The sequence below is a fragment of the Chlamydotis macqueenii genome, chromosome 1, assembly GCF_036417535.1.
Source record: "Chlamydotis macqueenii isolate bChlMac1 chromosome 1, bChlMac1.mat, whole genome shotgun sequence".
NCBI lineage: Eukaryota > Metazoa > Chordata > Aves > Otidiformes > Otididae > Chlamydotis > Chlamydotis macqueenii.
This window is the reverse complement of record NC_141556.1, coordinates 191,886,944-191,901,535: the sequence shown is the minus strand read 5'-3', so window position 1 is coordinate 191,901,535 and position 14,592 is coordinate 191,886,944. Positions and strand designations below refer to the sequence as shown.

At 39.3% G+C, this 14,592-nt stretch overlaps 1 protein-coding gene across 2 annotated transcripts in view; it reads left to right on the top strand.

Moving 5' to 3' along the window:
* Positions 1 to 372: 372 nt before the first annotated feature.
* The window catches only part of FRY (FRY microtubule binding protein), a 170,033-nt gene continuing 155,813 nt past the window's right edge, over positions 373 to 14,592 (top strand). For both annotated transcript variants that reach the window (XM_086772000.1, XM_086771999.1), the window contains exon 1: positions 373 to 442. In XM_086772000.1, the coding sequence (XP_086628126.1) occupies positions 373 to 442 (70 nt within the window). The remainder of the gene's footprint in view (positions 443 to 14,592) is intronic.

Here is a 14,592-nt window from a genome sequence, read left to right as displayed (position 1 = left end):
GCTGTGGTACTGCCTATGCCTTAACTGACCGGGAGAAATTTGCCCAGTTGTGGAATGGAATAAATGAAAATCCATACTGAGAGGGTGAGGGAATAAAACCCTCTGCAGATAGAATTAAGTACAAGCCCCGGAGGAAGAGCAAAGGACAAAAATCCCATGGTGTGTTTTTGTTGTTGTTGTTGAGCGCCTTTTTATTTTTTTTTTTTTAAATGAGCTTACCTACCATGAACGGAAGAAGTGGATCTGCGGAGACTTCATTTCCTCCTCTGACCCCTCGTTTACATCACTAACTGGTGACAGTCACATCTACATACATAGTACCTGCCACTTCAGCTGCTCAGAATTATAGAAGCCTCTTTGTATGCAGCAGACATGGCTAGCCAGCAGGATTCAGGCTTCTTTGAAATCAGTATCAAATATTTACTGAAATCCTGGAGCAATAGTGAGTAGCAGAAGAGTAATCTTTTCATATTACGCGTTGCTTGGTAAATAGCTAGGATGACCTAAAGGATAAAATCTTGTGTTTCTGTATGTTTGTGTTATAAACCAAATAATGTTTGCTTTTTTCGGCTCTAAAAATCAGAATGTCAGAGATTTAAATAGATTTCATTAACTGCAGAGGCTGTAATGAGATTGTACTAGCTTTTGCTTGATTGAATTCTGAAGTTAGGCTGCTTGCTGGCTCTCTCTATTAGTACATTGCAGGGAGTGCATTCCAAACAGTGTTTCTTGCCTACATGTTTATTTGATTTGTTCAGGCTTTATCTAAGTATTTTTGAAAATGCTGCTTAATCACAAGGGTGTGGCATTGCTCAGAAGTTGGTTTTTATATTTGGGCACTGAGGACAAAGATATAATTATTATACTTCAGGTCTGAATGTCATTATTTTAATGTGATGAAAAGCAAAACATCAGTTGCTTATATCTGCACTTCCCACCTTCTATGCTTAATTTCAGAATCTTATGCAATATTTCCATGCAGAAAGAATCCGTCTGTTTATCTAATCCAGGCTGGGTTTTGCAGAATGTAAACAAATGGCATTTTAGTCTTCCTTGGTCTTTTCAGTATTGCTGTTCCTGATTTCCATTGCTATTTAAATCAATCACTCCTTAGATATTGAGCAATATTATGTAATAAAGATTTCTGAATAAAATTTAGTGCTTGCAAACATATTCAGATTAGGTAAGGCCAGGAGATAACTCTGGCAGAAATTTGCTTTTTAATTTAAAATACATTAATAGTATATTCCTTTTCTATAGAAGCTTGTATTAGCAGTGCTAGATCTCCATAATTAAATGTTTTTAAAAGATAGAACACAATGTCTCTGGAAAAATCCAACTTGGCCACATATGCAGTAAGGTTCTGATCATCCCACTATCAATAATATAATAACTTCTTGCATAAAAGACTAGTATTTTATAATTCTATGGTATAAAAAATTGCCAAATCTGCATAATACAAGGCATGCATCTGAATACCTGCGAGGAAATAAAGATAACACTATATTAGATGTGTGACATGCAAGGCTTGTCTTCATTAAATGATATCCATAGAAACTGTATTTTTCCAGTTTATTTGTAACCCCAGTAACACTGTACTGCTTGTTTGAATCTGTTTTTCTACCACAAGTGTGAAGCCACCAGGGAATACTACTGTTACCTAAACAGTATGCTTATCTGCCCTCTTTCTAAAATATCTAGTGCATATTTATTCAAATCACTGATCCCACAAGGACTAGAAGAGAATTTGTAATTTAGTTACTTTTAGGGGCTAATGTTGATCAAATACTGAGAACGTAAGTGTGTATTGTGACAACATATATTTTGTAACAAGCTAGTCACAGTTTATGACAAAAGAGGAGAAAGTCACTTTATGGTGAAGAAATCAAATCAGTTTTGGCATTATTTTTGTAATGGGCTACTGTGACTTTAAGTAAAACTGCACTTAAGAATATAAAATTACTATATTGTGGAATTAAATATAACATTTTAATCTTTTTATTTTCTTTTTCCTCTACATTGAAGTATACTGAAAGTATTTCAAAACAGCAAAGATGCTTCTAGTCTGAAATTAGAAGTCCTTAAATGCAATTCTGTTTTACAGAAATTGAAATAGTATATGAATAATTTGTATTTCTGGCATTATTTTAGCTGATAAACACATTTTCTACTGTATTTGAATAAACAGTAAGAGGAAGTACAATAAATTAATCCAGTTTGACTTAAACTTGTTGCCGACTATATATTTTTTTGCTTTCAGTCTGGAAGGCTATGTTCATAAATCTGTACATATACTTTCTAGCAGAAAACCAAACAATTTGATAAGAAGACAGTAGGGAGTTTAAAAGACCTAGGGCTTTCTTCAGCTCTGCTATGTGATGGGTGGAGCAGAGGAAAACACTTCCCTTGCTTGAGAAACTGCTGGGAAGCCTGCACATGCATGCACGGGAACATGTTTTTCAGAGAATAGGTGCTGTGCCTGCACACCCAAGAGCAGAAGTAAACTATAAATTGTGCCATGGCATTTGCCTACTAGCAAGAGGTCTAATATACTGTTTTAAAATAAAAAGAAAAACAATTTTGGGTCCTACAGCATGTATTTTGCTCAAACAGTAATAGTGTAGAGGTGCTGTCCATGCATGTTTCTGTAAATTGGCACTTTAAACCAGTACCTGTAAATAGCATTTATCCTTCCCAGGCTTTATAGTCCCACCAGAACTAGTCCTAGCTATTGATTTGTGTTTTGGCTTACACAGAGCATTAACATTTTCTAAGAGATTGCCAACCGCATCCGTTGCCCATACCATACCATGAAATATACTCCGTTATTCTACCTGGGATGACAATTTTCTCTAATTTTGCTATCTACCTAAGGTCTTTAACAAACTAGCATTCTGGGCATGCCGGGCAGGATTTCAGTTCAGTGTCACTCAGCACTTGCAGAGGTGTTCACTTGGCATGATGCTTGGATTTTCGTGTTCATCAGCCAGCTAAGGTGGCAGATAATTTATGGGCACTGGAGTCGGTTCATTTTAGGTACTTGTTAACTGTTGTCATCAGGATGATACAGTCGGTGGTGTGTTCTCAGTGAGCATGCACTCTTGTTCAGAAGGGACAAAAAAGCCGAGTCACAGTCTGGCCTTTGAATAATCCCACCAAACTGAGAGATCTCAAAATACTTCTTTGTGCAGCTCTCAAAACAGACTTTTGCTCTGCACATGTCAATAAGATGCCATGCACATCGTGCAGTTCTGGAAAATATTCCTGAATGTGTTGGAGATGGGATCAGAAATAAGTATAATCTTTTTTTTTTTTCTTTTTTTTAACCGATCTCATTTGTGTTCTGAAGTTTTCTTAAGTATTCAAGTATTTTTGATCAATGCTGCATTAGTCAACAACTGCAAACTCTACATTAGCCAACTACTGCATTAATCATTTGCATTACTACTTCTGAAATTACTGCTAACATGGCCATGCTTACTTAAGGTGAGTAGTAATCACTTGGCCCACTGAAGCCAATAAGATGAGGAGAATAAAATAGGGCTCACTAAAAGTAGGACGATTAAGAGCCTTCTCCTCAGATTTGTTATGGAAATATTGCAAAATTATTTTTGTAAATAAATATTTATAAAATAACATATGACTACAAATGTTAAGAATTTGAATCTGCTCTTTTCTTAGGCTGTTTTTACTTTCTGAATGAATCAGATGATAGTTAGATTTTTTTTGTGAATTTAATTTCTATATGCATTTTTCCATTCATAGTTTAAAAAAAAATCTGAGTAGAAGTTTAAAAATCAAGCTACAAGAAGCTGGAGTACTATTAGTATAAACTGCAGGAAATTCTATAATAAATTCAAGTTTTTGCAGTTTCTAGATCAGATCAGCAATTAAATTTCTTGGAGGAAAGGATTCTGTAGAAGAATCCAAAGGGCACAGGTAGATGGCTTACTTGTGCTCTCACAAGTCAGCTCTTACTGGGCTGGTAGAAACTGCACTTCAGTGTCTCCTAGTTACTGGAGAGAGATTTTAAGGTGTCTTTTGTGTAATGACATGAGGGGGCACGTTTTGCATAGTAAACATTTTAATTTTATTTGCCACTTTGCATAGAACGGAGTTATTTTCAGGGCCTTTCTTTTAAGGATTACACCACTTGTTGATCTGCCTTTGAATGGCAAGAAGTTTTTTTTCTGTGAACTTGCATTTAATTCAGATTCAGAGTAAGGCCCTTTTCTGTATTAGGACTTCAGGTCTCTTTCCCATGGCCTGTACTTCCCTGTATTCTTCCACAGTAGCCACTGTCCACATAAAAACCCTCACGCTGTCATCCTCTTCATCTCTGTGCTGTACAACGCCCATTGCCCAGTCCTCCGGCTACACACCCTGCACTCCTGCGTGCCCAGTCCCTGTAGCAGCGGCTGGCCAAAGCCACTCGATGTTTAATATGGTGGTGAGATCAGAGACAGCTCCATCCTGGGTGGCCATGTAGTCCTTCATTAAATTAATGTAATATATTTAGCATTGAAATTCAACCTTTTTACAGAGAGTATTCATGAAGTCCTATGCTCACGAGCAAGAGAAAGGGAAGGCCATGGGCCGTGTCTTAGGTAAAAGTCCGCATTATGTGTAAGTTCTGTGCTGCGCTATTTTAATATTCTAGTAAGATTTTGTTGTGCAGGAAGAAGCTAACAGCTGTTTTGCAGGGGGTCGCTTATCTGCAGGCAAACACAGACCTGTTTAAAGCTGAATAAGCTAAGCAGACCCTGCTATCAGGCCTAGTGATTGTGGTGAGATACTAGTGAAGGAAAGAGGCTCCTTCTTGTTTCTCAGTGCCCAATTAAAGAAAGTCATTCACTGAACAAGAAGAACCTCTCCTTCCCTGCCATCTCTTTTGCTCTGGCGTTCTTGCTCTTGCAGGCCCGAAGTGAACTGATTCGAGAAGCTGATGTGCTGCAAACTCACTCTGCAGGGAAGGGATCAGCTCCCGCCTGAAGCGAGTGGGTGGCCTGTGGCGGGGGAAGGGGCAGGGAGGAGTGGCGGTGGTAAGGGGGAGAGCAGGCTGGTGCTGGCGGAGAAACTGCAGCCAGGGCTCGGGCCACGCTTGGGCCTTCTCCTCTTGTTGGCTGCTGAGGTCTCTCCCTCATACGCCTGCAGAAACCTGGCCACTTCCACAGCCTCCATGCCCTCCACCTGGGCGTGTGACTCTGCCTCGGACAAAGGATGCTGTTAATTCAAGCTGTCTTGCTACAGAAAGGGAATTGATTGCTCTGTCCATTGAGGGTGCTTAGTATATTCTCCAGCTTTAAGTAGTCTGTGATTGCCAGCAGGTGGGCACCCTTACCTTCTGATCTCTTCTCCACAGAGCTGTAGGGAAAGATATTAAACCAGAGTGTTCGGACTGTGTTCTGAGTGGTAGCCATTTTAGAATTTCCACTTTAACATGGCTCTTCTTAGAAGGGAAAACAGAAGTTTTATGACTTTGGGGACCTGAGAACTCTTAAAAGAGGATTTTTGTTTATTTTGATGTTTGCTACTCTCTTCAGGGCCTTCCAGAATTGTTTCTACCATATTGGGAGGAAAAAAGCATGAGAGAATCTGAAATGCTCCATTATGAAATTCAGTTTATTTACAGAATGAGTTTGCTTGCCATTAAGAAGTTTGAATTATTGTCATAAACATCTACAAATCCTTTGAGTGCAGTCTTACTGCATACATTTTTGTGGCAAAACTTCAGTCCTTATCTCAAAATATAAAATAATCTGGAAACTAGACATAAAGTAGGCATAGACAATTACTGGTACATAGTCCATAAACGTTCCGTTAATTTTACTTGTGATAAAAACACAACTAATCTGTTCTACTATTAATATCCACTTTTAGTGATTAATTTGTGATACCTGATGTTGCAGTACTGTTGGTTTATCGAATTGCCAGCAGTTTGTATTCTTCCAGTATGACTAGTTACTATTAAAAAAGATCAGGAAAAGAACTGACAGTTCTTGTGGTTTCCTCTATTCTGTACTTAAAGGGGGCTTATAAGAAAGATGGGGACAAACTTTTTAGCAGAGCCTGTTGCGATAGGACAATTGGTAATGGTTTTAAACTAAAAAAAAAGAGTAGATTTAGACTAGATATAAAGAAGAAATTTTTTATTATGAGTGTGGTGGAACACTGGAACAGGTTGCCCAGAGAGGCAGTGGATGCCCTATCTCTGGAAACATTCAAGGCCAGGCTGGAGGGGGCTCTGAGCAACCTGATCTGGTTGGAGATGTCCCTGCTCCTTGCAGGGGGGTTGGACTAGGTGACCTTTAAAGGTCCCTTCCAACCCAAACTATTCTATGATTCCATGATACAAAATAACACTGAAGATACTGTAGGTGTTTTTATATATATATGTGTAAAAATAAAAGAACAGATATAAGGGAATTGATAATATACAGGTTACCTTAGGTGTATAAAAAGTACAAAAGTGTCCATGGTTTGCTAAAGGAGGATGTAAGCTGAAATGCTATTTAATATTCCTTTTGTATTTCAGTCACTTTTTATGCCCTCATGTCATTAATAGTTTGAACTCTCTTCTCTATATTGACCCTGTGGACAGTAGGAAGCAGGTTCTTCACTTCCAGAACTCCAGTTGCATGTGCTTGTCTGGCTTTATTTTCTGTATTCATTCCTGAGTTTCTAAGCGATTGGTAAGTGCTCTGACACTTGCTGTGAGTTGGTAGCCCTGGAGACTGAATTCCTGTGGGTATTGAAGCCACGATGGGCAGATGTGGCATTGTGTACAGTAGCTGTACCTGGGAGAGGCAGTCCCATCCCAGCCTCTTCTCCCTGTCCCCATGCTCCTACCCCTTCTTTCCCACCCTAACTCCCCATACAGTTAATGTCCTGCCAGTTAAATTTTCCAAAATTATGTAGATGCTCAGGTCAGCATAAGGAAGGGGTGAATTATACATGGCTAAGAGTGGGAGGCAGTTTTGGCTGATTCCTGCTGTTAGACTGGTGGAGCAGTATGGTAAATCATATTTACTTTCTTAATAGTGACTTCTGTACCTGTGCCTACTTCAAAATATCGGAGCTAGTTCCTTCCCCAGGGCAATCTAGCTTTTGCATTCTTCTCTTCTCTGCTTCAGAGCATCAGCAGTGAAGTTGTTGTTTCTATTATTGTTTCTGTGATAAATTAGGACTGCAGAATAATTTCACAGAGGTAGGTAGCTGAATTATTTGTGAGTTGGTGATTTTTCATTCACTGCAATTACCTAAAATAGATTTGAATCAATTGTCCATAGAAATAAAAACCCTTCTCCTTTAATATACTTTCTTCTGAATCATCCAATCCTTTGCCTATTGCTTCAGGTAAAAGGAATACGAAACATAGTGTTCAAACTTCACAGCAGCTCTTTCAGCCACATATTGTAAGTTCTTATACTGTTCATATTTTTTTTTTAAGAAAAAGAGATGTTCAATAGTATGGCAAAGTGAGGCAAGACATCTGCCAGCTAGCTCATCAGCCTGCTAAGAGCTTGAAAGTAGGAATGATGGTGGAGAGAGATTTTGGCCCATAGTTCAGTTAGGTAGCAGTGAACTGGGGTGGAAAGCAAAGGGTGCGGGGCAAAGGGAACAAGAGAGACCTCAGCAACTGTAAAACAGGATGAAGAGACACCTACCTGAGGTGTATGTATGCAAAAACATGCACTCTAGAAAACAAGCAGGTGGAAGTCAAGTGCTGCATACAGTCACAAGACTACAGCATCTTCGGAGTAGCAGGCTTGGTGTGAACAGCTCACACAGTTGGAGGGCTGTGGTGGATGGATGCAAGCTCTTCAGGAAGGACGTGCAGGAAATGAGGGGTGGAGGTTGCCATCACTGTGAAGGAACTCCTCATGTGTATGGAGTTTTTCTATGGGATGGGTGGGTGACAGTGTGCTTGAGAGTTTGGAGGTCAGGAACGTGAGAGAGAACTTCAAGGGTTACATGATGGTGGGAACCAGGATATCAGAGTGAGGAAGCAGACAAAGCCTTCTTTAAACAACCTGAAGAAGCTGATGAATTGCTGATGTTCATTCACATGGGGGACTTGAACCTCCTGATGTCTGCTGGAAGTGCAACGTAGTAGGATGCAAGCAGTCAAGATTCCTTGAGGGTGCTGGGAATAACTTCTTGATACAAGATGGACTGATCAGGGCTGAAGTGCAGCCAAATTTGCTATCTGCTAACAAGGAAGAATTGATTTGAGCTCAAGATCCTGAGAAGACTGAGGAAAGATGGTGGCAGAATACGACCGTGGACATCAGGAGAGCATATTCCAGTTTTTCAGATTTCAGAAGCTGTTAGGTAGCATTCCATGGGGAGCAGCTGTGAAAGGCAAAGGAACTCAGGAAAGCTGGCAGGTCTTTGAGGTCAGCATCTTCCAAGTGTGAGAGTAGGACACTCAAAGGAACAAGCAAACATGTGAGGAGACTGGCTTGGCTCATCAGGGACTTCATGGCTGAGCTGCAGTGCAAAAAAGGCAGTATACTGGAGGTGGAAGTGGGGGTTGGCTACAAAGGAAGAATTACAAACATTACCCAGGCGTGCAGGGATGGCGCTTGGAAATACACAGCTCACTGGAGGTGGGAATTGCAAAGGATATCAAGGGCAACAAGAAGAGTTTCTCTTGTGTCATTAGAGGTAAAAGGCTGAACAAGGAAAATGTGGACCCGTCGCTGAATGGGGCAGGGGGTTTAGTGTCAGTGGACTGAGGCACTGAGTCTTCACCAGCAACATCTCTCTAGCCTCTGTCTGCCTGGTGCTGGAGTGCCACTTGATATGCCACTTCTGATAAGGGGGGAAGATACAACTTTTGCAAGTCTGGAGTTTGGAAGCACAGGCTCTCTTCCTCACAGAAACTCCTGAGGAGCCTGGCAATTCCATACATGTTTATGATCTTTTATTTACTGCAAATTATAGCCATGTTCAAAACTGAGGGACAGCAAAGGTTTTCTATTCACAGCAGACAGCAGAGCTTGCTAAAACAAGTGGCTGAATGAAAATACATCTGAGAAACACTGGCCTCCTAGTTTGCTCTCAGCCAAGTAGTGCAGTGGTTTCACTGAGCTGTCGAATGCTGCATCCTTCCTCTTCTGCATGAAATACACAGATCACCAGTACAGAGAAACCACCAACAGTAATGATGTTTGTGCATAAATATCAAGGTCACTGATGCAACTGGTATTACAGAGCCAGCCGAGAGATTCAGCTCTCTCTCATCCCACGGGAGATTTTGGGGTGCTTTTCAGGCCACCGGTTGGAAGAGAAATCTGAGTGTTGTTTTGTAAATACTGTGGGATCACTGTAGTGACACGTATCACATGTCACTAGGGGAATGTGTGGCTGATAAAGAGCTTAATTAGGTGCTTGGAGTCTTAGCAGAGAAGTTTCACACACAAAAAAAAACCTGACACCCTTTTAGGAGGCATGCTATACAATCTTTATCCTGAATATTTTCTGTGCTTTCAGAAATTTGTTGTCATCAAATGTAGCACCAAGGCATACCAGTAGAGAGGCTGCTGTGGTTTTCAGTAGTCAGTGAGGGGTTCGGAAATCATGGCTTGGGTGTGGTCAAAGTGTGAAGATGTTAGATGGATTGGCGTTCGACAAGGACTGATCAAAAGAATGTAACAGATCTTGATTAATATTGTTCTTGGTTTTATTTATAATTGTGAAGTTGCAGATGGTTTTAGTTTTATTTTGAAAGGCTTGACTTTGAAAGACTCGTATTTCCTTGAGTTCTATAGTAACCAGTAGTACCTGGCTCAGCAGAACTCTGCCAAAGGTATTGTTTTGCAGGAATTCTCCTATAATTATGTGATCATTATGCTAACATGTTTTCCTAATCTCTAGCTATCTAGCTCTACTCTATCTCTGCAACTTTGAAGAGTCTCTACTTGTATGTGGAGTAGATTAAACTTTGAAGGATATCCATTTGTCAAATTGTTTGTTTTGATATAGATTCCCTTGAACAACTTTTGTTGAACAGAATATACAAAATTATCTTTCTAACTGCATTTCTGATTGTTATTTATGAATTTCTTTAAATGTCTGGATCGGTTTTCCTTTATAATCAGAAAGGATAGCTGTATAGAGTTCTAGCTAAAGTTCTTCCTTGAGCAGTTTGTAGAGTAGGATTCTGCATATACTCACAATAATAGATCATTGTATGTTTTCAGATTTATTCTGTGCTTATTACAGAGATAGCATGTGTTGAAAGTAGTCTAAGCTACCTGACATCAGGTTTTGCAATTTATTCACTTGTAACTGGAATTCTTTTTAGTCTACTTTCCAATGGAAGCAAAGCTTATCCAGTCTGTCTGCCTTTTTTGAACATGTTGACCAGATTCAGAACAATTCAGAGAAGATTAGATATTATAGTTTCTTCAGAATTTATAAAATGAGTCTGTTAGCTAGTGAAGAGAGAAGTCCACCTGATGAAAAATGGAAGCATAAGATTCCTGTCTTCTTAGACATAAGAAAATCCTTGCTGTGACAGCCTTTGTAATACCCCAGCTGTGAGCCAAGCTTCACTCACATCTCTGGGAGGACTGCACACAAAACTCCTAGCGTTGCTTATTTTGAAATACATTCCCAAGTTGCAAATTGGCGTTCGTTAGTTCAGATGCAGGGAAACTGCTGCAAATACCTTGCTTGCCATGGTCTACATTATAATGGTATTCACACAGTGCTTCCCATCTGGAAGCTTTACAGACTTAAATTCTTTCAGCATTATTACATGAAAGATGGAAGTATTATTCCTTTATTGGTATTCCTGGCCAAATTGAAACTGAGAAATTAACTGAGAAATACAAGATTACACAGGTAACCTGTGTTAAAGCTGGAAATGAAGCCCTGTCTTCCGTTCCTTTACTGGAAGAACCTTTCTTCCTTCACATTCTTGGTAGCCAAATGACACCTTGTGAATCATGACTCAACTGGTTATTATTTGTAACAAGATTTTTAATTGGCAGTAAATACTAATTTTAAAATGGAAATGTCCTTGGATTATTTTGAATTCCACAGGGTGCATATTTGTTGCTACAGATGCCTTAAATTAGGAGAAAATTACTTCATTATAGTTCTTTTTCTTTGGAGGCAGATGTTTGAAACAAATAACCTCCCTACACCCTTTACCTGTGTGCTGTCTGAACCAAAGCTAAGTGGTTATTTTGATTTTTATTTTATTACTCATGGGCAGGAAAATGTGGCTGAGCAGTGTATGTATTCTTTACTGCGGTGAGTGCTTGATCAAGAACAATAACTCTCTGGGAATCAAAAGTTGGAAAGTACTGCTTTGGAAATACAAGTCATTAGGGTTTGTAGTAAATTAAGCAAAGGCTCAGCTTGTCCATAGTGAATCTTTAGCATTTATGTTGTAAAATAGAAGATGGAAATATTTTCAAAGGGAAAGTGAAATTAAAAATTTAGATTGTTTTTACTCATTTTTCTGTCATGTATTCAAGCAGTAAGGGACAGGTCAGGTAGAAGGGGGTGTTACAGGGAGATGCAGACTTCTGTGGCAACTGACATTACTGGAATAATTTGAATTCTTATTTTAATGAACTTTAAAAACTAAATATAGACAGATTGGAATTTTGTAAGATGATAGGAAAAAGAGAATATTTGTTAATGATTATAGGTATATATTGCTGTGCCTACATTTTATGTAAAAACTCTCTTTTCTGTTGCCAATAATTTTTTCAGAGCTCCGTAGTTTGAACTAAAGCACTTCTAAACTGAATGTCCCTGAAGGTAAATTTTGGAATTTTCTACAGAAATGCTTCTACCCTCCCTAAGAATGAGCAAATGCAAAAATGTTGTTGTTTGTTCGTGTTAAAAATTCTCTTAAAGAGGATCTTGGGGGTAGATGAGGGACAAACACCTTACAGCCAACTGCCTCCATACAGTGACTGCACAAAGAAAGTGAGGGCAGAGGGGAGAGTGAATTTGGAATAAAAGCCCAGCAAAGAGCCAGCAGGAGCAAAGCAAGAAGAGGCAGCCGAGTCATAGTCGGAGAGGAAGGAGAAATTGGGGAATTGATACTTCCCAGACAGTGGGAGTGGAAGTGAAGAGTGACTGGTAGGAGATGGGGCAAGAGGGAACTGGAGAGGGGTGGGTGAAGGGGTAGGGATGGGAGGAGAGATGGGATGAGGGTGAGAGGGCTGGAAGGACGAGATGAGTGATGTTTGGCTGGGCAAGGGAAACAGCACATGGGAGCCTGGGACTGGAATGGGGAGCCTGAAGTGAGGAAGACACAGCAATAAGAAGACAGCAGATTGTCAAGGTGGAGTAAGGAGAGAGCAGCTGAGGAGATGGGGGAGGTGAGAGACAGAGGAGTCCCCTCCCAAGCACAGAATGCAGTGCAGGATGACTTATTTCCATCCTGCGTCCTTGCTTTATAGCAAATCCCTCCAGCAAAGGATATGCCTTGTGTTGCCTTAGTGCTTGGGTTAGGTGACGTAAAGTGTTAAATGCTGTCAGGTGAGGGGAGCAGCAAGTAACTTGTGTCTGCTGTTAAGGTAACTGGGTCAACAGCTGGTTCATTTGGCATCAGATTAATCGTACATCTGCTATCTTACTTTGCTTATCGTTTTCACTTCTGCAGGCTGGAGTCCAATGAGGTAATGCAGGACACAGCACATAGATGTAGAAAGAAATACTCTTTCCAGATTTTTATTTGATTTTTTATTATTTGTAATGCAGCAGCAGATAACATTTCTTCTAATACATTTCTTCTCCAATACAGCAGGTAGTTTATTTGGTAATAATAGAACATAGTCTGTCCTAGGACCTTCTAAGGAAGCATGTCAGACAGATCTGGGGGTTTTTGATGATGTTCTCAGGTGTATGAAGGAACAGACAATGTGTTTGGGTATAAGTGAATATTTGAGCATCGCTCAGCATACTTTCAAGCGTAATAGTTTTATGAGCAATGTGTTAAAACCTGGCATAAGGCACTGTAAATAAAGTATCCTTGCTGATGGTTTGTTGTCCCATTAGACTGAGCTAAGCAGTTGGATACTGCCGGGGTGGACTCTAAGGCTTTATTTTATTTTATGTCCTTGTTAGGGATTTGGAAGAAGGTAAATAGCATGTTAATGACATTTGTGATAATCCTTACATTAGAGTATGTAAGTATCAGCAAAGAAAAAGGAGGGGAAAAAAAGAATAATCAAATGAAATGAGGGGTTATTTGGAGTAAAAATCTGCAAATGTACTTACCATGGGAATCTGCAAATGTTTTTCGAGACAGAATTTGTGTTTGAAACGTGAAAAACAAGACTGACTACATTTTCAACTGTAGTGTAAGGGCCAGCTCCTCACTGGATGGAGAGGCACAAGGTTGACTGTCTCCTGCAACTGCAGTGATAATGGGCCAATTCCCAACTCTGTTTTGCTCAAAGTGAGAAACCCAGAGGTCTGTCCATTCCAGTGGAGCTGCTGAGAATGGCAATTACAAGTAAGGGTTTTTTAATTTCTTTGAGGACAAGCAGTAGTCTTTCAAGTAGTAAAATGGAAGCATCACTCTACTGGTACGTTAGAGAGTTGTTTAAATTTATTATGTGCTTATGATTTTAATAGATACTTAGAATTACTTTCTCCCTAATATTAATACTATTTTTTTCTATGTCACCATAAAGGCTACTATTACTTTATGCAGTCATTTTCTTGTTACAAAAAGAAAAGTATTCCTGCAAAGTAATGAGATCGTTTCTACAAAGTTACTGCCACTGATTTTAATCAAGCATTTTTCTCAGCTAAGTACAAAGGGGTGTATCCCTGCAGGTATTTAAAAGACGTGTAGATGTGGTGCTTAGGGACATGGTTTAGTGGTGGAGTTGGCAGTGCTAGGTTAACAATTGGACTTGATAATCTTTAAGGTCTTTTCCAACCTAAACAATTCTTTGATTCTGTAATACTAGTCAGATCCCTTGCACAGCTAGCACACATCTTAAACAGTTATGTACCAAATTTCAATCTTATTGGTAAATTCTCCTAAAGCCTACCTGACTGAGATGTCATGCACCTTAAAGATTACATCTATGTTATGATGATATCCTCAGGACGTCGCTTTTTGTTATAAAGTTTTCATTTTTATAATATTAAATCCAGAAATTACATTTCAAGTTGATATAGTTTACATTTATTATGTTGGACATGTTTACCTAGTTTATAGAAGCAGAGTTTGAAACATTTGACTGGAAGATTTGAATCTATACTTTTTTGTTATATATATGTGTGTGTGTAAATATATATAACAAATCCTATCTTGCTAATTAATACAGGAAATGATCTTCAGTCATTAAACATGACACAAGTGATCAATGTGATCAATGACAGTCTTTTGCAATCTCTTTTTTCTGTTTTGAATCATACACATTGTGTGCATTTTGGATTCAAATTATAGCTATGGTTTTCCATAAACTGCACAAGAACTGGCACAGTGTCATGAAATTCTGATAAATATCTGCATTGATAATTTAGGTAAGATATACTGAGTAACATTTTCAGAAAGCTGAGCATTGTCCTAAGGCTTTTTCACTGAAGACAAGGGAGTGT